The 19,913-nt window shown below is 39.5% G+C and overlaps 10 protein-coding genes and 1 non-coding gene across 11 annotated transcripts; 5 read left to right on the top strand and 6 right to left on the bottom strand.

Moving 5' to 3' along the window:
- Window positions 1-727: 727 nt before the first annotated feature.
- Window positions 728-3,535, bottom strand: PMA2 (H(+)-exporting P2-type ATPase PMA2; the record flags this gene model as incomplete). Its single annotated transcript, XM_018368411.1, has 1 exon — window positions 728-3,535. One exon carries the CDS (start codon window positions 3,533-3,535, stop codon window positions 728-730), a length of 2,808 nt encoding a protein of 935 aa, XP_018218991.1.
- Window positions 3,536-4,429: 894 nt separating this feature from the next.
- EGD1 (Egd1p) lies at window positions 4,430-4,903 on the top strand (the record flags this gene model as incomplete). The annotated part of the gene is made up of 1 exon (XM_018368410.1): window positions 4,430-4,903. The coding sequence occupies one exon, from the start codon at window positions 4,430-4,432 to the stop codon at window positions 4,901-4,903; it is 474 nt and encodes a 157-aa protein (XP_018218990.1).
- A 351-nt stretch (window positions 4,904-5,254) lies between these two features.
- MET31 (Met31p) lies at window positions 5,255-5,782 on the bottom strand (the record flags this gene model as incomplete). The annotated part of the gene is made up of 1 exon (XM_018368409.1): window positions 5,255-5,782. The coding sequence occupies one exon, from the start codon at window positions 5,780-5,782 to the stop codon at window positions 5,255-5,257; it is 528 nt and encodes a 175-aa protein (XP_018218989.1).
- A 381-nt stretch (window positions 5,783-6,163) lies between these two features.
- Window positions 6,164-7,111, bottom strand: DI49_5419 (uncharacterized protein; the record flags this gene model as incomplete). Its single annotated transcript, XM_018368408.1, has 1 exon — window positions 6,164-7,111. The coding sequence occupies one exon, from the start codon at window positions 7,109-7,111 to the stop codon at window positions 6,164-6,166; it is 948 nt and encodes a 315-aa protein (XP_018218988.1).
- A 245-nt stretch (window positions 7,112-7,356) lies between these two features.
- On the top strand, window positions 7,357-10,347 carry ISM1 (isoleucine--tRNA ligase ISM1; the record flags this gene model as incomplete). Its single annotated transcript, XM_018368407.1, has 1 exon — window positions 7,357-10,347. One exon carries the CDS (start codon window positions 7,357-7,359, stop codon window positions 10,345-10,347), a length of 2,991 nt encoding a protein of 996 aa, XP_018218987.1.
- A 261-nt stretch (window positions 10,348-10,608) lies between these two features.
- Window positions 10,609-11,244, top strand: MRX11 (Mrx11p; the record flags this gene model as incomplete). Its single annotated transcript, XM_018368406.1, has 1 exon — window positions 10,609-11,244. One exon carries the CDS (start codon window positions 10,609-10,611, stop codon window positions 11,242-11,244), a length of 636 nt encoding a protein of 211 aa, XP_018218986.1.
- Window positions 11,245-11,673: 429 nt separating this feature from the next.
- Window positions 11,674-13,341, top strand: SSN3 (cyclin-dependent serine/threonine protein kinase SSN3; the record flags this gene model as incomplete). The annotated part of the gene is made up of 1 exon (XM_018368405.1): window positions 11,674-13,341. The coding sequence occupies one exon, from the start codon at window positions 11,674-11,676 to the stop codon at window positions 13,339-13,341; it is 1,668 nt and encodes a 555-aa protein (XP_018218985.1).
- A 189-nt stretch (window positions 13,342-13,530) lies between these two features.
- Window positions 13,531-13,603, bottom strand: DI49_5415. The gene has a single exon. It is a non-coding gene; the product is annotated as a tRNA-Ala (tRNA).
- Window positions 13,604-14,328: 725 nt separating this feature from the next.
- On the bottom strand, window positions 14,329-16,386 carry NOP4 (mRNA-binding ribosome biosynthesis protein NOP4; the record flags this gene model as incomplete). The annotated part of the gene is made up of 1 exon (XM_018368404.1): window positions 14,329-16,386. The coding sequence occupies one exon, from the start codon at window positions 16,384-16,386 to the stop codon at window positions 14,329-14,331; it is 2,058 nt and encodes a 685-aa protein (XP_018218984.1).
- A 267-nt stretch (window positions 16,387-16,653) lies between these two features.
- Window positions 16,654-19,050, bottom strand: VPS16 (tethering complex subunit VPS16; the record flags this gene model as incomplete). The annotated part of the gene is made up of 1 exon (XM_018368403.1): window positions 16,654-19,050. The coding sequence occupies one exon, from the start codon at window positions 19,048-19,050 to the stop codon at window positions 16,654-16,656; it is 2,397 nt and encodes a 798-aa protein (XP_018218983.1).
- Window positions 19,051-19,280: 230 nt separating this feature from the next.
- On the top strand, window positions 19,281-19,583 carry ELC1 (elongin C; the record flags this gene model as incomplete). Its single annotated transcript, XM_018368402.1, has 1 exon — window positions 19,281-19,583. The coding sequence occupies one exon, from the start codon at window positions 19,281-19,283 to the stop codon at window positions 19,581-19,583; it is 303 nt and encodes a 100-aa protein (XP_018218982.1).
- Window positions 19,584-19,913: the final 330 nt, after the last annotated feature.

Below are 19,913 nucleotides of genomic sequence, written 5' to 3'. Positions count from 1 at the left end.
TCTTCTTGGTTACGCCTAAGACATCTCAACATATTTAGAGCACGTCGGTTAGTACCCTTTGTTATATTCTAATGTTATTTGATGAAAGCCCTTATTCTTCCTCGAGGTTTGATCATGTAGTGTCTAATTTTCTCCTTCGCATAAGATACTGGCCCCGAAGTGCCAGCTTAAAGAAAAACTTGACATAAAACGAGCGAAAATACTTGTATTTAAATCAGTGTGCATTATATGTATATTAAAAGATTAAATAATTAGAGTGATTAGAATGTTTTGAAAAGATGTTATTAAAATATTGCAGTGTGCGTGACTGTAATTGTGCTTTATTGTTAAAAAAATGTTTTGTAGGTTGTGTGTGAATTCCTTTTTTTTTAGAAGTAGAAAAGAGTCAACAAAGATAAAAAGAAACTGCCTATTAATTGTCATTGAAAATCGAACAAAAACATTCTGTTTTGAGAGTGTGCGTCTGTAATAGAATGTTGGTGTCATTTGACTGATCTAAAGAAATGCGTGTGTGTAAAACAATCTTTAGAAAATTACACCTTTTCGACAGAAATCAGTAACTTATAGATGGAGGCAGCTAAATTTTGTGTTTGCTGACTATAATCCTTTTTATAATGTATTAATTCCCATTAATACCAAAGAACCGAAACCAAAAGTAGGAAAAATCAAATCAGAAAAATCATGTGGAACTAGAACGTTAACAATTATTAATTAGTGCGTAACGTTATTAACTGTCCTTTTCGTGCTGAGTGGAAACTCTTTGCATAGCGGCCATGAAATCTTCGACACTTCTGGTAGACTTCTTCTCCTTCAATGTCTTACCGTTCATCAATCGGTCAAAGGTTTCAGACGTAGACATCATGTAGTAAAACCCTCCTAATACACAGAAGATACCAATGGACCAGATCCAAACACGAACGACAGTAACAATGTCAGTCCAGTTTTCAGACCACCAACCGAATAAGGTGAACATGGTAGCGATGATATCGACAGAGAAGACGGCACCCGCTAACTGCCACGACGGAATCGAAGACCAGAATGGACCAGCAGCCCTAGTAATAAAAATCAACCAGTTTTCGGTCAATGAAATTTGTAAGAACATGACACCATTCATAGCACCGAAATTTTGGATAATACCACCCTTGGGTAAGAACATGGTACTCAAGGTAATCCAAGAACCTATAGCCAAAACAATACCCAAGATAATAGACATACCCCATAATCTAGGTAAGTTCCATTTCACAGGTTCAGGTGCGTAAGGGGCATTATCGTAAGCAATTGCTAATGTTGCAACATCTGCAAAGATGGCAATGAAAACAATCAAATTGATATCCAAAGAGTTGTTCAAAATTGCAATCCATAAGCCCAGGAAAATTTCCAAGTGTAACGACAAAGCAATACGGTAAACAACGTAGGAATACATTCTGTGGAAAATTTGTCTGGAGGTCTTCAAAGCATCGATGATAGCAGATAAACCGGGGGCTAAGAAGACAATATCGGCAGCCGATCTGGCAGCATCAGTAGCCCCTTCAACAGCGATCCCGGTATCAGCCTTCTTCAAAGATGGGGCATCGTTAACACCATCACCAGTCATAGCCACTAAATAACCTCTGTTCTGTAGAATTTCTACCACCCTATACTTGTGCTGTGGGAAAACCTCAGCAAAACCATCAGCGTTTTCAACAAAATCAGCCAGTTCTGAGCCTGGCATGTCGCCACCACCACCTAGACCCAGCCTTTCAGCATTGTAGATGTTGCTGCCGAGCCCCAATTGTCTACAGGTTTCCTTGGCGATACCAACGGCGTCACCGGTTAACATTTTGATCCTCAAACCCAGGTTCCTAGCCTCGTTAATTGTTTGAGCAGTGTCATCTCTTGGAGGATCCATGCATGGCATAACACCTAGGATTTCCCAGTGCCCCTCACCTCTCTTTCTAGCAACACCTAAGGCACGGAACCCTCTGGAAGCCAATTCAGCAACCTTGTTTTCGTAGTTTTCATGTACATCTTCTGGGATTGGGTGGTCTTCCTCGACAGTTTTCAAGACGAACAATGGAGCCCCTTTAACACAGACAATTCTTTCACCTTCTGGAGACTCGACGATAGCGGTAACCTTCTTAGAGACAGGGTCGAATGGGTGGAATTCCAAGACCTTGTACTTGGTAAGAGCATCCTTAGCCTTTGGATACTGAATCAAAGATTTCAAGAAAGCTTTATCAATAGCATCCAAACCCTTCTTCTTTCTGGAAGCAGCCAAACAAGCAGTTAGCATCAGGTCATCAGCAGAAACACCTTCAACAGTGTACGGATCGTGCAAAGACAACTTGTTCTTGGTCAAAGTACCAGTCTTATCGGAACACAGGATCTCAACGCCAGCCAAGGATTCAATGGCAGACAATTTCTGGACAATAGCCTGTTTCTTCGCTAAGTAAGCAGCACCGACGGCCATAGTGGTGGTAACGACGGCTGGCAAACCTACCGGAACCCCAATGATGGTAATACCTAGAGTGTATCTCAAGATTCTGACGATACCATCAGTTCTGTAGAAACATGCGGTCCAAACTAGCAACAAAGTAGCAATGACCAAAATCAGCAAAATGATACCGATCCCGTTCAGGACTTCAGTGAAATGACCTTGGGCACCCGAAGCTTGGCCCACCAAGGCAGCCGCTCTACCGACAAAGGTGTCGTCACCCGTCGCCGTGACAACCATGAAGGCCTCACCGGTCTTCACTGTGGACGAGGAGAAAACCTCATCACCGTAGTGTTTTTCAGCAGCTAAAGATTCACCAGTAATGGCAGATTGATCGATTTGCAAGAAACAATCCTCAGTGACAATGCGACCATCCGCGGGAGCAATCGTACCGCTTTCCAGCTGTAAGATCTCACCAGGGACCACTTCGTTGGCGGGAATTTCCATCAATTGGCCATCTCTGATGACCGTTGCAGTATTGGCCAAAGTCTTTTTCAATTCTTCAACAATCGAACCGGCCTGAAACTCTTGGATGAACCCGACCGAAGCATTCAACAGTAGTAGGGCACAGATGACACCGAAATCGACCCAATCAGACAAACCGGCAGCCAAGATAGCGGCTGCTTCCATAACGAATTGGATTGGGCCAACGAAAAACATGATGAATTTAACAACTAAAGATTCATTGTTTTCAGCCATTTGATTCAAACCGTACTTCTTTCTTCTCCTGGTGACTTCGTCCGAAGTCAGACCATAGGCGGGATCTGTCGAAAGGTCCTTTTCGGGAATCACCCTTTGACCAGCGTGGGCCTCATCAGTATGCTTCTCTTCTTCACTGGATTCTTCGCTCTCTCCGTAGTTCGATTGCAATTCTTCAATCAATCCATCAATATCCTCATCGGAGTCGGAGTCGTTAGCAGCAGGCACGGCTGCGGCCTTACGTGGAGCGGCTGCAGGCGATGGCGAGGCCGATGTAGAAGAAGACGAAGACGAAGACGAGGACGAAGCACCATTGTTCGCTGCAGGCTTCTCTCGGTATGGCTTTGCACCACTAGAAGACATAATACAAAAGTGTTTTCTCTTTCTTGAATCGCAATGCTACACAATTAAAAATGAAAAAGAAAGCACAGTAGCTTGAGCAGCATACGCCATACAGAAAGAACAAGTGAGACGGACAAGAAAGGAGACACGATACGCCTTTATATAAGGGCAAGTACAGTAAGCGAACCATCACCACCGCTACCAATCACAGTTTAGGGGACGTTGACAAGAGTGTGTTCATTGCTATGTATTTGTCCATTGATAACCATTTCCCCCTTCAACATTCGTTCGTCGACGTTCATCCTCCCTTTTTCAGTGCAGGCTGCCCCAAGAATTGACTTTGCAATTCCCTTAAACAAGAAATTCTTTTTGTTCTCCCTCGACGATTTTTGGAGTAAAGGAGACCTTACGCTGACTTTCCTTTTTCCTTGCAGCAATGCTTTCTTATTCTTGCATGGGTTTCTTTTTGTCACTGCCTTCCCTAATCCGCACTCGTGCCACATTAAGGCGACATGACCCAGAACAGACACTGTGTAGCCAACAGTGTCTGGGTTCCCAGACAAGGCTGCCGTAGCTCCGCTTGTTTGCCCTCAAGGTTTAAGGGGAAACAATACGTTATTTAATTTCTTGGCAGGAACGGTCGAAGAGCAATGCTTTCTTTTTCGTGGTGGAGGCAGGGTAACTGGAGAGGTTTGAAATTCGTTTTTTCGTTTCGCTCGCTTTGTACGGCTGATGTGGAAAAAAAAATGCAGAAAATTTTTGAAATTTTTTCGTTGACCTGGAAAGATTTCGTAGAGGGAACTGCTGGAATTGGTTATTGAATAGTAACCCCTCCTTTATAACGAAAGAGCGGATATTCTTCAAAGCAATTTTCAGAGTAGAACATCATACACCAGCCACGACCCACTATTCATAATGCCAATTGATCAAGAAAAACTAGCCAAGCTACAAAAGTTGTCCGCTAACAATAAAGTCGGTGGTACCAGAAGAAAGCTTAACAAGAAGACTAACTCTTCTGCTGGTGCCAACAAGGACGACACCAAGTTGCAAAGTCAACTGGCCAAGTTGCACGCCGTCACTATTGACAACGTTGCCGAAGCCAACTTCTTCAAGGACGACGGCAAGGTCATGCACTTCAACAAGGTCGGTGTCCAAGTTGCTGCACAACACAACACTTCCGTCTTCTACGGTCTACCACAAGAAAAGAACTTGCAAGACTTGTTCCCAGGCATTATCTCCCAATTGGGCCCTGAAGCCATCCAGGCCTTGTCCCAATTGGCAGCCCAAATGGAAAAGCACGAAGCCAATGCTCCAGCTGACGCTGAAAAGAAGGACGAAGCTATTCCTGAATTAGTCGAAGGCCAAACTTTTGATGCTGACGTCGAATAAATAATTTAATCTTTAATTTTAACGTTAAATACAAAAACTTATATTTTGTTCCATTTTTTTCCCCATTTTTTTTTCTCAGTGTATGTAAAAAGCATATAAAGTCATTAACACTAGTTTCTGCAAAAACGAGCATACCACACACGTGAAATGATGAAACTGCATGACGCCAGTTTTCTTTTGCGGGAAAAACTTAAGAAAACCACAACATAAGACTAGGCATGGGGAAAAATATTACAACTTTTTGTTCGGTCCTACCTGAATGACTAGAGTATATATATATATATATATATATTATACATATTTATGTGTACGTATGCTATTGGAAATAAAGTGCGTATCCTGCCTCTAGCTTCACAGTAGGCCTGTACCGTTCTTTATCGCATCCTTAATGAGTTCATCGACATCGACATCTGAGCCTTCACACAGTTTCTTTCTGTTTCTTTGACAGGTCAATGTATTGGAATGCCTTTTTAGAGCATCTTTTCTGGCGAACCCTTTGCCACAATTTGAACAGATATGCGGCAGTACCAGCGAATGCACTTTCTCATGCCTTCTCAAGTCCGAACTTCTGCTGAACTTTAGCTGACATTTCGCACAGCTATAAAGCTGCATGCCTTCTCTGTGTTGTTCACTGCTTCCAAAATTTTTTGTCTGCGCTTCTGAGTCTCTTATGAGTCCCTTGGCCATATTTTCTGTCGCTTCAACGTTCGAACCATTCTCTTGTATGACAGAATTCAGTGGGCTGGACCGTCGGATCCTCTGTAATAGTTCCTGTATTATGGGGTCCGAACTGGTGGAGCTCGATGAGGTTACCACTATAGCTTCTGCCGCTTGTTTGAGGAACACTTCATCTGCATTCATGTCTTGCGCCGGTTTCATATACACATATAGCCCAACGACTGTATACCTGTGTCTGATCCGTTGATATGCGAGTCCTTCACGTCTTGAGGAACGGCTTTTTTTTTCTTCAAGATGCTACTCATTGCATTAGGCAAAAGAAAAAAAATAATGAATGAATGAATGAAAAAAAATAATGAATAAATGAAATAAAAAATTTTAAAAAAAAAGTAAAGAGCAGCAGTAGATTACAGTTATATGGATCCGACATGAAGCTTGATGGTTATACTAACACTTATATGAATGAGTCTCTCCATACTTTTTTTTCTTTGTATATACGTATACATGCAATTTCCTTCGCCTTGTTCAAATTAACTATAAACCCAATAATAAAAACAACCCTAAATAGCCAATGAAACTAGACTACACTACTCTAAAAGAATCCTGAACCAGTTTCTTGCCCATATTGTTAAACTCCTGTAATTCCCTTCCCAAGACATATCCATTGCTTTGACTTGAAGATTCTGTAGAATCTATTGTCTGTGTGGGCTCAATACCGCATTCCATCAATGATCTGGAATGTAAAACGTTTGGTGTAGCTGCTATGAACGTAGTATGCCGATACGTTCCGGTGTCTGCCTCCAAGCTATTTCCTTCTCTATATTCAGCCCGCCGATCGTAATCCTCCCCATCGGAATGGTCTTGAAGTGAATATGCATGCGTATGTAAAAGCGCGTCATTGGCTGTCCTATTTGTGGGAAGAGGTGGAGATGCTGGAGAATGAGGGTTCATAAAAGTGCCTCTGGAAAAATAGGAATTCTGATCACGGCGAGTCAACATTTGTTTGCGTTGTTGTCTACTCCGCCGAATAAGCACAGGTCTCACGATAGAACAGCAATTTGTCACTTCTTCTAGCGACAACCCTGTTATCTTGGAGTAAAATTGGTAAATCCCATCCCTTGTAGTTATCCTGTCACGATCATCGCCCACAACATTTGGCACGCTCAATATAAAGGCAGCCACAAAAAGCTTTTGCAAATTAAATTTCAAAAACCTCATGTAGTTTGTTTCTTTTGAACAGCAGTCTAAAAATTTTATGACAATGCAACAGACTTTCTTGAACTGTAAATGAGATGAGTTGGCCCTATGCAAAACTGTTTCCAAAAATTCCGCTGTTTTCAAATAATTTAACCCAATAATCGTAGTGTTGTCACTATGTATAGTCACTAACAGGCTCGCATACCGTTGCATAATCCCCTTTGTCACTTGGGTTATCATGAACTTCTTCAACACCATTTTCTGGTTTTCCATCGTTAACTTTGCTGATGAGATGGTATTTGAGCTGTCTATCTTATATTCTTCACTTAACATTTTCTAAGAAGCCCTCTCTAATGTGGTTTAGAGCTTGATTTGATATCGATGCTGTTGTCATCGCCATGTTTTTTCCTGGTCTTCTCAAAACAGTAAATTCCTCTTTTGAAAAGGTGGAATTCTTTTTCCGCCTGCGATTTTTGAGACAAAGCAGAAAGATGGTAAATCAAGTACACCAAAGCTTAAATTAGGTGATGATAGATACCAAAAAGGATTTTCCACCATCTATGAATCGTGCTTGACTTATGTCTCAGCCCATCTTTAGCATTATCAACAAAAGATACCTTGCTAAGCATGCGTATCAAAAGACATTGAACTTGCCCAAGACAAAATTTCCAAATAGATCAAATTTAGATACTACATTGAGGGAATTGATACCGAAGTCCTCTCAAGAAGTTTATAAGGAGCAACTAGACAGTTTCTTCAAGGAATTTTCAAAACTGAGTACAGTGGATGATAAATTGAAGTTTGTCAAGGAGAGGTTATTCATCTTGCACGATGGGCCGCCCTATGCGAATGGCGATTTACATCTCGGGCATGCTCTGAATAAAGTGTTGAAGGATATTATTAATAGGTACCAACTTTCACAAGGGAAATACATTTTTTACAAGCCTGGTTGGGATTGTCATGGATTGCCCATTGAAACTAAGGCTTTAAAGGATTTAAATGCGCAGCAGATCGATTTAATATCACCTCTAAAAATCAGATCACTGGCGTTAAAGCATGCACAAAAGGCAATGAAGAAACAAAGGCAAACCTTCGAACATTTTGCCATCTTAACAGATTGGGAAACTCCATACATTACAATAGATAAAGATTATGAGAATAATCAACTCAAGACCTTTAAGGAAATGTTTGAAAGAGGATTGATTAAAAGACAGAATAAACCAGTTTATTGGGGTACAGAAACTAGAACTGCTCTGGCAGAAGGCGAATTAGAGTACAACGAAAACCATAAGTCTGTTGCCGCTTATGTCAAATTTCCCCTAGTAAAAGAATCTGAAGCAGATTTACGCAAGAAGCTAGGAATCACTGGTGATTTGCCTATATATTGTTTGATTTGGACGAGTACTCCGTGGACGCTTTTCTCAAACCGAGCAATATGTTTCAATGAAGACTTTTCTTATTCTCTATTGCGCATCGGAAAAGAACTTGTCATTGTCGAGACCGATTCCATAGGCAAGTTAGGTCAGCCAAGTGGATCATGTACAGTCATCAAGCAATTTCAAGGTACGAACTTACATGGGTTGTACTACCAGAACCGTTTACTAAATGATAAGATTTGTAGACCCTTATTAAATGGTGTACACGTTACCAGTGGTACTGGGACGGGTTTAGTTCATACTGCGCCAGGGCATGGACAGGATGACTATCTGATCGGTATTCAAAACAATCTCGAGATTTATTCTCCTGTGGATCATCAGGGTCGTTATCAACTGAGCGAACTTCCTGAGTCTGTAAGATCTATCTTGAAGGATGAAGAAGACACATCAATCGGTAAGCAAGTTTTAGACGTAGAAACTACGAAGGTCATTTTACAAAAATTAAACGACTTGAACTTACTCCATAAATTCCATGATTACACCCATTCTTATCCGTATGACTGGAGATCCAAGAAGCCCGTCATAATTAGAGCCACCCCGCAATGGTTTGCGGATTTACATGATGTGAAGGATTTGGCTTTGGAAAGTATCAAACGGGTCAAGTTTTATCCCGAAAGAGGACACTCAAGGCTTTCCTCTTTTATCAAAAGTAGAAACGAATGGTGTATTTCTAGACAACGTTCATGGGGTATTCCTATTTTGAGTTTTTACAAGAAGGATGAGCCGGATACTATTTTGATGAATTCTGAAACTTTGGCGCATGCAATGAAAACAGTCGAAAAAAAGGGAATTAACGCATGGTTCAACGGTAAAGATGATGACATGAAAGAGTGGTTACCTCAACAATATCACGGAGTTGCGCACGAATATTGTCGGTCCCAAGATACCATGGATGTGTGGTTTGATAGTGGGTCATCATGGAACATAATCAAAGACTTCTATGAGAAAAGGTTAAAATTAACAAAATTACCATCTCCGTTATATCAAGTTTGTTTGGAAGGGTCTGACCAACATAGGGGATGGTTTCAAAGTTCACTATTAACGAAAGTAGCATCAAGTAATGTACCCGTTGCACCATATGAAGAAGTTATCACTCATGGGTTCACCTTGGACGAAAACGGTTTGAAAATGTCGAAATCAATAGGAAATACGATTTCTCCCGAGGCGATTATTCAAGGCGATGAAACTCTTGGATTGCCAGCTTTGGGTGTTGACGGTTTAAGGTATCTGATAGCACAGTCCAATTTCACCACTGATATAGTCGCCGGTCCGACTGTGATGAAGCATGTAGGAGAAGCCTTGAAAAAGATCAGACTGGCATTTCGTTATCTGTTAAGTAATTTACAGAAATCTGAAGATTTTAACCTTTTGCCTGTTGAACAATTACGTCGTGCTGATCAATTTGCGTTATACAAGATGAACGAATTGCTGAACACTACTAAAAACCACTACCAAAACCACAATTTTTCCAAGGTTCTAATTGCTTTACAATACCACTTGAACAACCATTTGTCAGCGTTTTATTTTGATATCTCAAAAGACACTTTATATTCCGATAGTATATCTTTTTTGAAAAGAAAGCAAGTCCAAACTACGCTATTTCATGTATTGAATTCATATAGAGCGATTCTTGCGCCAATCTTACCTGTTATGGTCCAAGAAGTATGGAAACACACACCTGAAAGATGGTTGCAAGGACTAGGACTGACTAATATTAGTCCAATGCGTGGAAAGTGGCCACATTTTGAAGTGTGCCCAGAAATCAACGACTCCTTTGAAGAGTTCGAACTGAAAATTTTGGAGCTGTTTCAAAAAGAGTTTAAGAAGTTGAATCAAGAGGAAGGTATCACCAAAACTACACAAACTCACGTTACTGTTTTCACCGATCATTCCCTCCCATTCAGTTCCAGCGAGCTTTGCGACATCTTGCAAGCATCTGCTGTCAGTATAATGAAAGGTATTAGTGGCAACAGCAGCTTACCAGCCATTGAATTGGGAAACGGATCGAAGTTGCAAATCTTGGTCGAACAGAGCAAACAGCACGTTTGCCCCAGGTGCTGGAAAGCAAACTCAGCGGAAGAGGATGAATTATGTGACAGATGTGGAGAGGTTGTGAGCGAACTCGCACCTTAAGCAAATATGTACCCGCTCATGTATATAAAAGTGCCAATTCCAGGTGCTCGGGATATAAAAGATAAATAAAAAACCCCTTGTACATAACATCAGTCAGTCAATGCGTCCTATAGAGGTTTTCATGCAGGACCTCGGCCTATTGTTTCTGTCTACTATCAGCGGACTATACGAACGGGAAGTGAAGAGGATCATGAAAAAATAGCGTTTGAAACAAAATAAGGAAAGGTATATGTCAAGTTTGAAGAGGTTCGACAGGGGAAAATGGCAACAATGACGCTTTTTAGGCCCACTCAATTACACATGAACTCCAAAATTATCTTCAATAGACCTTTCGAACTCGTATTCAAGAAATCTAATCAATTGAACATGCTAGCAGGCATGGGATTTGGTAGACTAATTCAAACAAGATTCATAACGGAGAACGCGGAATCGGCAAAACGAGGAAAGGATAAATTACATAAGATAATTTCTAAATCACGACTACTAACGAGGTTGAACAAAAATCCCAAATTCTCTCATTACTTTGACCGGATTAGCGAGGCCGGTACGGTCCCAACAATAACGTCATTTTTCATCTTGCATGAATTAACAGCAATACTACCGCTTTTTCTACTATGGTGGCTATTCTATAATCTCGATATCTCTGATGATCTCAAGCTGCCCAACTTCTTAAACGGGTTAATGGAGAGTTGTCATGCTGCTATGGAGAGATTTGTTGGTAAGAGATATCAGGAATGTCTCAACAAAAACAAACTGATCTTGTCTGGCACAATAGCTTACGTTACAGTTAAATTACTTTATCCGGTGCGCATTTGTTTTAGTATTTGGGGAGCACCGTATTTTGGTAAATGGTTATTGCTTCCTTTTCAAAAGCTAAAGCACCTTATTAAGAAATAGAACATTTTTTCCTTTTTTTTTTTGTTGCCTTGAAGCGGATTATTGTTTTCAATTGAAGTTGCCGATTCGGCATATGATTTTATAGATTCTCAGTATATTGTGTTAGCTGAATATGTGTTTTGAACTTTTTTTGATTTCTTCATAAAAGGTTCTGATTAAAAGAAAATTGTAGTAATTTTTGAACGAAACTAAATAGCGTATAATAAAAATCTTAGAATATCAAGTGATTTGAGTTAAGTCGCACTTCTTTTTCCCGTTACAGTAGCTGAAGGAATATTATAACAATTACTGCTGCAAAAGAAAAAAAGGATACGAGAAGGGACCAAAACGAAGAGAGAAGGTGAAAGAACATATCTGAGGTGATTTTTTTGAGAATTTGCTATTATATCTAAAATTAAGCCTGTATTTTTTTGACAAGAAGAGAAAGCAATGTATAATGGCAAGGATAGAGCACAAAACTCTTACCAGCCAATGTATCAAAGGTCTATGCAGGCCCAAGGACAACAGCAATCTCAACCTTTTGTGGGAAAGAAAAGTACAATTGGAAGTGTGCATGGGAAACCGCCAATGTTAATGGCCAATAATGATGTTTTCACTATTGGGCCCTATAAGGCAAGAAAGGACAGAATGAGAATATCCGTTTTGGAAAAATATGAAGTTATAGGCTACATCGCTGCAGGCACATACGGTAAAGTTTACAAAGCGAAAAGACAAATCAATTCGAGTACAAATTCAGCCGATGGGTTTAATCTAAATGGTACCAACGCAAAACTCCCGCAGTTTGACAGCGCACAAGCAAAATCAACAGCTTCACTGGACATGCAGACAAATTCAAACGCCTTAAGAGGAAACTTACTAAAGGATGAGAGGATAACTCCAGGAAGAATACGAACCACGAGAGATGACGGATCGTCTCAATATAATTCGCAAAAACAGATTCCTAGTAAAAAACCTTTAACCGTATTTTATGCTATCAAGAAGTTTAAAACAGAGAAAGACGGTGTCGAACAGCTGCATTACACAGGTATCTCTCAAAGTGCCTGCAGGGAAATGGCGTTATGCCGAGAACTGAATAATAGGCGTTTAACCACATTGGTGGAGATTTTTCTGGAAAGAAAATGTGTTCATATGGTGTACGAATTTGCGGAGCATGATCTCCTACAGATTATTCATTTCCACACTCATCCAGAAAAAAGAATGATACCGCCAAGAATGGTTCGATCTATTATGTGGCAGCTTCTGGACGGTGTATCGTACCTTCATCAAAATTGGGTTCTTCATCGTGATTTAAAACCGGCAAATATCATGGTTACGGTAGATGGGTGTGTTAAAATTGGGGACTTGGGTCTGGCAAGGAAATTTCATAATATGTTACAAACTCTTTACACAGGGGATAAGGTGGTCGTCACAATATGGTATCGTGCCCCGGAGTTACTTTTGGGAGCTAGACATTATACCCCTGCTGTTGATCTATGGTCTGTCGGTTGTATCTTTGCAGAATTGATAGGCTTACAACCCATATTCAAAGGCGAAGAAGCTAAATTAGACTCTAAAAAGACTGTTCCGTTTCAAGTAAATCAATTACAAAGGATCCTTGAAGTTCTTGGTACCCCGGATCAAAAAAATTGGCCTTATTTGGAAAAGTATCCGGAGTACGATCAAATTACAAAGTATCCTAAGTATAGAGATAATTTGGCTACCTGGTATCATTCTGCAGGAGGAAGGGACAAACACGCATTGAGTCTTCTTTACCACTTGTTAAATTATGATCCAATCAAAAGGATTGATGCCTTTAACGCTTTAGAACATAGTTATTTCACAGAAAGTGATATACCCGTCAGTGAGAATGTATTTGAAGGACTAACTTACAAGTACCCAGCAAGGAGAATTCACACAAACGATAACGACATCATGAATCTCGGATCAAGAACCAAAAACAACACACAATCTTCAGGAATCACTGCAGGCGCCGCAGCAAATGCTTTAGGTGGACTTGGTGTTAATAGAAGAATTTTAGCAGCTGCAGCAGCTGCGGCCGCTGCGGTTTCAGGAAATAATGCATCTGATGAGCCATCTCGGAAAAAGAACAGAAGGTAGGCTTTTTTTCACATAATCTACATTGTTATTGCATGAGGACTGTTAGTATTACATTTATCATTTTTTTATAATTTTGTAATAATCAAACTTGTATACTGTCTAGATATCTCTATTCTAATTTAGATGCATTTCTAGGTGTTGGTAAAGGTAAAAAATAGGAATTACGTTCATTTTTTATTTAAAAAAAATTGGACGAGTCCGGAATCGAACCGGAGACCTCTCCCATGCTAAGGGAGCGCGCTACCGACTACGCCACACGCCCTGTAATTATTGAAGATAATAATTATTTTGCCTGACTAAATCAGCTAGATAGAAATCCTGACTTAGACAAGTAAGCTGTTGTTTAGAATATCTTATCGACTTGATTATTGATGGGGTTACTTATCTTCCACACAAAATCTGAAAATAACCGAAAGGTGGAAGCACATAACCTCAGATATACGCTAAACATTCGTGTATGTATATATTTCGGTTGCTACATTCAAGCAAGACCTACGTTCTGGAATGGAACAGCTAGTGTATAATTTATATTGATTCATTTCGAGCGCATTTTAGTTGTGCACTGGTACAATTCTACCTCAACTACAATTGGGGTATTTTTACCGATACAACAGGATGTAAGAGACGTAGTACGACAAATATGTGCAACGTACATCACTGCGAACGCTCATGTCTGAATCAGAATGCTCAGAAGGAAAATGAAAGAGCACATTTATTTTTATATTACTGTTCCTTACTTGTTCATCAGAATTAAAATACGTCACCTGTTATTCGTGCACTTGTAGCAATTAACTCGAAATTAGGTTTTTTGATATACCATGTACTTCTTTTACGGAGTTTTTTACACTCTCTGCGTCAAGTATTATTGTAATAGAGTCACAAAGAAACGATTTTTGAATAGGTAAGAATTATCTATCTAATTTGTTAAAAATACTGTACATATGTAAAAGAAAACGATATATAGCCACAGGAATAAAACCGAAGCTATTACTTTTTACCATGCTTTCTTTTACGCTTAAACCCAATTATCCTTTTTATATCATCATCCATTTTTTTGTCGTCGGGATTGGCTGGAGTTGTTTCTTCTTCCTTCTTTGCCTTCTTGTTGGACTCGCTGGCATCTTCGGCAGCTTCATCATCTGGTCTCGTTCTCTTGGTCCTTGCCTGTTTCAACTGTTCTCTTCTTCTTTTAACAACGTTAGAATTTTCAATGGCAAATTCAACACATAAACATCTCCCTTTCCCTAAGTCGGCGTCTACTTCCTTCTTTTCTTCATCACTCAACCCTTCCAAAATTTCTTCGGTAGTAACAGCGTGACAATTCAACCATCTTAGGCCCATTAAAGCGTTCTTATGATCTCTGAATTCTACAAAACCATAACCTCTACTTCTTCCTGCAGTAGACCCCTTAACTTCCATGATAACCTTGGCTTGCTTTACGATACCACTCTTTTTATCTTTTTTCTTCTGAGATTCAATCTCGTCTGGGCCCATAAACTTATACTTTTCTTTCGTCGATCTAATGATTTCTTCCTTACTCAAAGGATGTCTTTCATTATTCTTTACTTCTGTGGCAAATCCTACCACAGCTTTACGAGCCAATGCTTTTAGAGCTTTATCGTTCATTGCTCTAGGAAGATTTCTGATAGCTAATCTAGTCATTGATAAATGTAGAGATGGGTTCTTTTTCAGTTGTTCCACTCTTAATTTATAAGATTTTTCTCTGATTTCCATGTCAGTGTTAGTTAACAAGTCTGCCATCTTTGAGCCTTCGACAACTCTACCTTCGTTCAATAAATACAAATTACGTCTATCCTTCTCGCCTGGAGCTTTACCTAGGACTTCCTTTCTCTTAGCTGCGTTCCTTTCAGCCATTCTACCAGCGTCTTCCCTTACCAATGTTGGTGTAATGGACAAGACACGACCCTCATAAACATATTGAGGCATAACATCATCACCTATCAACAAAGAAGTAGAACCAGCAACTGGTGCATTCTTGACACACTCGTTGTATGTGTACTGATCTTTGAAAGCTACAAAAGCTGTACCTTTAGCTAGTCCTGTAGACTTATCGATAACAGGCAATGCGTACTTCACGCTACCAAATTTACTGAAATGGGCGGCCAAAGACTCTTCAGTAGCGTCATAAGGCACGTTACGAACAAAAACGGAAAAGTCTTCCCTTTTGTTTTGCACTTTTCTCGTTGGTTCTTCTATTTCGTTAGAATCATCGCCTAGTTCTATATCCTCCTCTAAATCTTCATCCTTGTCTTCCTCGTCTTCGCCATCTTCTTCCTCGTCTTCAGATTCATTACTGCCTTCGACATTGGCCTCTGGTTGAGCTTTTTTGTAATCTTCCCATCTGTTCTTTTGAACAGCAAAATCAACAGCCACTTTTCTACCATCAATTGTTAGATCTTTGGTGCCTTCTAAAGCAATTCTACAGTTACTGATTTTCTTCATGGTAACAAACGCAAATCCACATAATTTACCATCACGCTTTCTTGGAATAGTAGCTTCAACAACAGTACCGTATCTACCAAAAATCTTTTTCAATTTGGTGGGATCACGGCAGCTCCATGGCATATTCCTAATGATTAACTTAGGCTTACCCTTTAGCATAGAGTCTTCATCGTCAACATCATCCTCATTTTCGTTTTTCTGAACTTCAGTCTTCTCAAAAGATTTTGGTGCGCTCTTTTCAGCACCTTCAGATGACTTCTTTGAACGATCTCTTCTTTTGGCAACATCTACTCTTAAGACGTGGCCATTAAATTTGGTCTTTCTAGCTTTAGCCAAAGCTTCCTTTGTGTCATCTTCCACAGCAAAACTAACAAAACCGAAACCTCTAGATCTTTTGTTGACGTCCTTGACAACAACCGCATGCTTGATTGGAGCGAAGTTAGAGAAAAAATCTGCTAGCTGTTCGTCTGTGACATCTTGAGGAATAGACCTGACGAATAAGGTCTTCATGTCTAAACCGTTATCATTTTGTTTTGAGTTGTTACTCTTAGGTCCTTCAACCTTTTCTGCTGTCTTCTCCATTTCACCTTTACAGCTATAGTATTTTTTACACCTTTTGGATTGTTCACGAAGGGTTTCTCACTAATGCTATTGAGAGAATCAGGCATTTAGTATTTATCCCAAGGCGAACGATGAGATGAGATGAGGTTTTGAAATTTTTCAGTGAAAAATTATTTTTTTTTTTTCGGCGTTCTTTGGGTAACCCTATAAGAAAAAGAACATGCATGACAGCTAGTCATTACTCAATAAAAATTTAAAAATTTACAACGTCTATACTATATATCAGCCCTATATCCTACCCATTGTTTCATTGGCGAGCGCCTTTAGTTCTGGTTCATTGGCCGGTATAATGTTGTATATTTCTTTTAAGCCCGGTATGTCTCTCTCTTTGCCCGCCAGTTGAATTACATTGTAGAAACTCTCACAATCCAAGTACAGTTTCTTTTTTTCTTGGTAAGAAAGCCCAGGTATCATATTGACATAAGAAGCCGCTTCTTTTGTATGCCCTCTGCTTCTCAGATATCTATAAAAGGGCATGTAGCCAATTGGTGATTTCTTTGACTGAGCAAATTGCATCAGTTGGTCGAATTTCTTGGTTTCAACCAGCATTCTACATTTTAGGTGATACAATTTCTTTTCATTTACTTTAAACTTTTTCACTATTTCCTTTACCTGCTTTTCTTGTCCTGTTTCGATCAATTTTGAAAGCGTTTGATCCAATGTCATATCAGCGAATGAAATACCGAATCTTTTGCCTAGAGACTCCTGGTACACCCACAATTTTTCTTGTCTTAGAAGCAGCCCGGTGACATCGCTAGCCATTTCGCTATTCTGTATTTTGCTATAAAGGTCTCTAATTTGTGGTAAAAAGCTGTGTAAAGATTGTTGTTCCTTTCCTTGTTGCAATAGGACGTGAGCCAAATCGATAAATCGATCTGTTTGGCGATAAAAATCGTACAAATAAGCTTTGTCGTTCCTCATGTAATAGATATACAAAGGATTGTTGGACATATCAAGGATCAAAAGCTTTGTTAATTGGGAGTTTGTTAATTTTTTTGAGAGTGCAACCAAAAGTGAAACCGTCAAACTAGAATTCTGTACTTGAACACACTCTTTGAGCGCCAGACTATCATCATCAAGCTTGAAAAGCTGCTCAATTTTGGCTTCTTCGTTCTTTTCTAATAGAGCTAAATCTCGAGATAACTTGAACCGTCCTTCTAAATATGCAACGTTCGAAATAGCAATCATTTGTATTGTATCCATATCACCTACAGAATCCAACCGGGATTTGACTGTCTCTAATAGTTCATCATCCTCCATGTCAGGACTATCTTTGATTTTGTCTTTTGCCCACTCGGTAAATACGTATCCTAAGAGGATTGGTTTATCTGCCATTTTGCATATCCGTATGCATTCGTAATACTTGTGGTACACCAGTAACCTATCAACGACACCTTTCAGAGAAATACTCTTGTACTCCTCCGCAGTCAAAAAAATACCAAAACTTCTGAAACAGTTCAGTAATCTTATTACCTTACAAGCGTCCACGAATATACCTGCATCAAAGGACTTGTAATTTAAAGAAGCTTTCCCAAAGGATGCGGAATTCAATAGTATCTTCTGCAGTTTGGGCTCGAATTCATCTACTGCTGCAGCAATACAGTCCAGTACGCCTCTTTTTAGATCGAAATTCTTCAAAATTTCAATCGCTTTGGGCGCGTGGTTCTCCAGTAGACTAAATGAATCCAGCAGCATAGCCCCCGGCTCGGTTGATCCAATTCTAAAGATATTCGAAGTTTGTTGTTGCACTCTTGATAAAAAGTAAATTTTTTCAGTAGTGATGACTTTCAAACCATCAATTTCTGCCCTTAGGTTTGTTACGTTATATGGGTACCAAAATGTTACATACAGACCATCTGGTCCGTACAATTTGATTTCATCTTCGAAGGAGCAAGCAATAGTATCATTGCCACACCAACATACATCATCTGGTRAAGACTCCAAGTCGTGTTCCATCAATACTCTTGTGGGATCTTTAAATATTTGTAACTTATTGTACTTCATGTTATAAAGACAAATAAAGCCTTTAGACGATATCGTTACCTTGTGCCACGAGGAATCTGCAATCAGCTTCAGTAACGTTCCATTTGAGGTACTCACCTGGTACACGTGGTCAACATCTAGTAGAATGATAACTTCGTCATTGCAACTCCAATGGTTTTTTGTTAATAAATTGTACTTTTTATCTTTATTCTTATAAAGCAGTTCCCATTCATTGCCGTTTAACTTGTATATATCGCGAGATTCTTTTAACAGCATGATTCCATTATGGTAATCCCAGATTGTATCTACATTTGAGTCTTCCAGTGGCACATTTTCGATTATCAATGGTGTCCAACTTTTCACAATCCTTACGGAGCGACTCGTTACCAATATCAGCTTTTCGTTCTTATCAAATTCGAATTTTATTATATCTTCATGAGTTTTCAGTAAGTTAATCTTACCCAGTAACTGTCCAAAATAGTCGTATATCTGTATAAAGTCTTGGATCTCTACTGCAATGACAGTTGATGACAACGCACATCTAAAGTCTTCGTATTGAGTAGGCCATTTCAACTCGCCAATGGCCCTATTTCTATAAAATACATCTTTTAACTTTTCCCAATCAAAGCTGGGGTTCTTCATTATATCAAACGAGAGAGTATTTGGGCCTACTTTTTTGTGTTTCCCTTTGTTGAGGCTGGGAGAAAATTGACCTTATGTTACATTAGGGATGTATTTCAATTTTTTTTACGCCAATTTCAGTAAGCGATATTACTATTAAGAGCTTTGGCACAGTTGAAGCAAGCAAAAAACAATAAAAACAGCTCACCTGGTGAAAGTTTGCCTAACTACATTAAACAAGCTCCACCGAAATGTCTCAAGATCCAGTTATCCTTGTCTCGAACGATAATAAAGAGTACGAAATACCACGATCTGCAGCTATGGTTTCACCAACCTTAAAGGCTATTATTGAGGGCTCCTTCAAGGAAAGTAAAGGCAGGATAGAACTCAAGGAGTTTGATTCGCACATTCTAGAAAAAGTTGTGGAATACCTAAATTACAATTACAAATACAGCGGTGTTGAGGGAGATGATGATGAAGATATTCCAGAATTTGAAATACCGACTGAAATGTCGTTAGAGCTGCTACTTGCGGCAGACTATTTAAATATTTGAAATACAAAATAAAAACATCATTTAAAAAAAGAAAAGGATCACGGATTGACGCTGAACGTATCGCATTGACTAGTAAATAGATAACGCACCGTTATGGGACTAGACCATCCGCGACTCAGGTGCAAGGTATCGTTTTACACTTATATATGTGGAAGCCATTATACAACATGTAACGAATAGCTAAATAGTTTTTTTTTTATAGAGTTATCTTAAGCCACCCGAATCTCTATGTATATGGTTGCTGTCTTGTAGCAGTCATCTTTCCTTTTGCTGAACCTATACGTATGCGTACCAAGGTGAAATATCCTCGCAAACCAGATACAAGGCTGC

Source organism: Saccharomyces eubayanus, chromosome XVI (genome assembly GCF_001298625.1).
Source record: "Saccharomyces eubayanus strain FM1318 chromosome XVI, whole genome shotgun sequence".
Taxonomy (NCBI): Eukaryota; Fungi; Ascomycota; class Saccharomycetes; order Saccharomycetales; family Saccharomycetaceae; genus Saccharomyces; species Saccharomyces eubayanus.
This window is presented reverse-complemented; position numbering and strand designations above follow the sequence as displayed.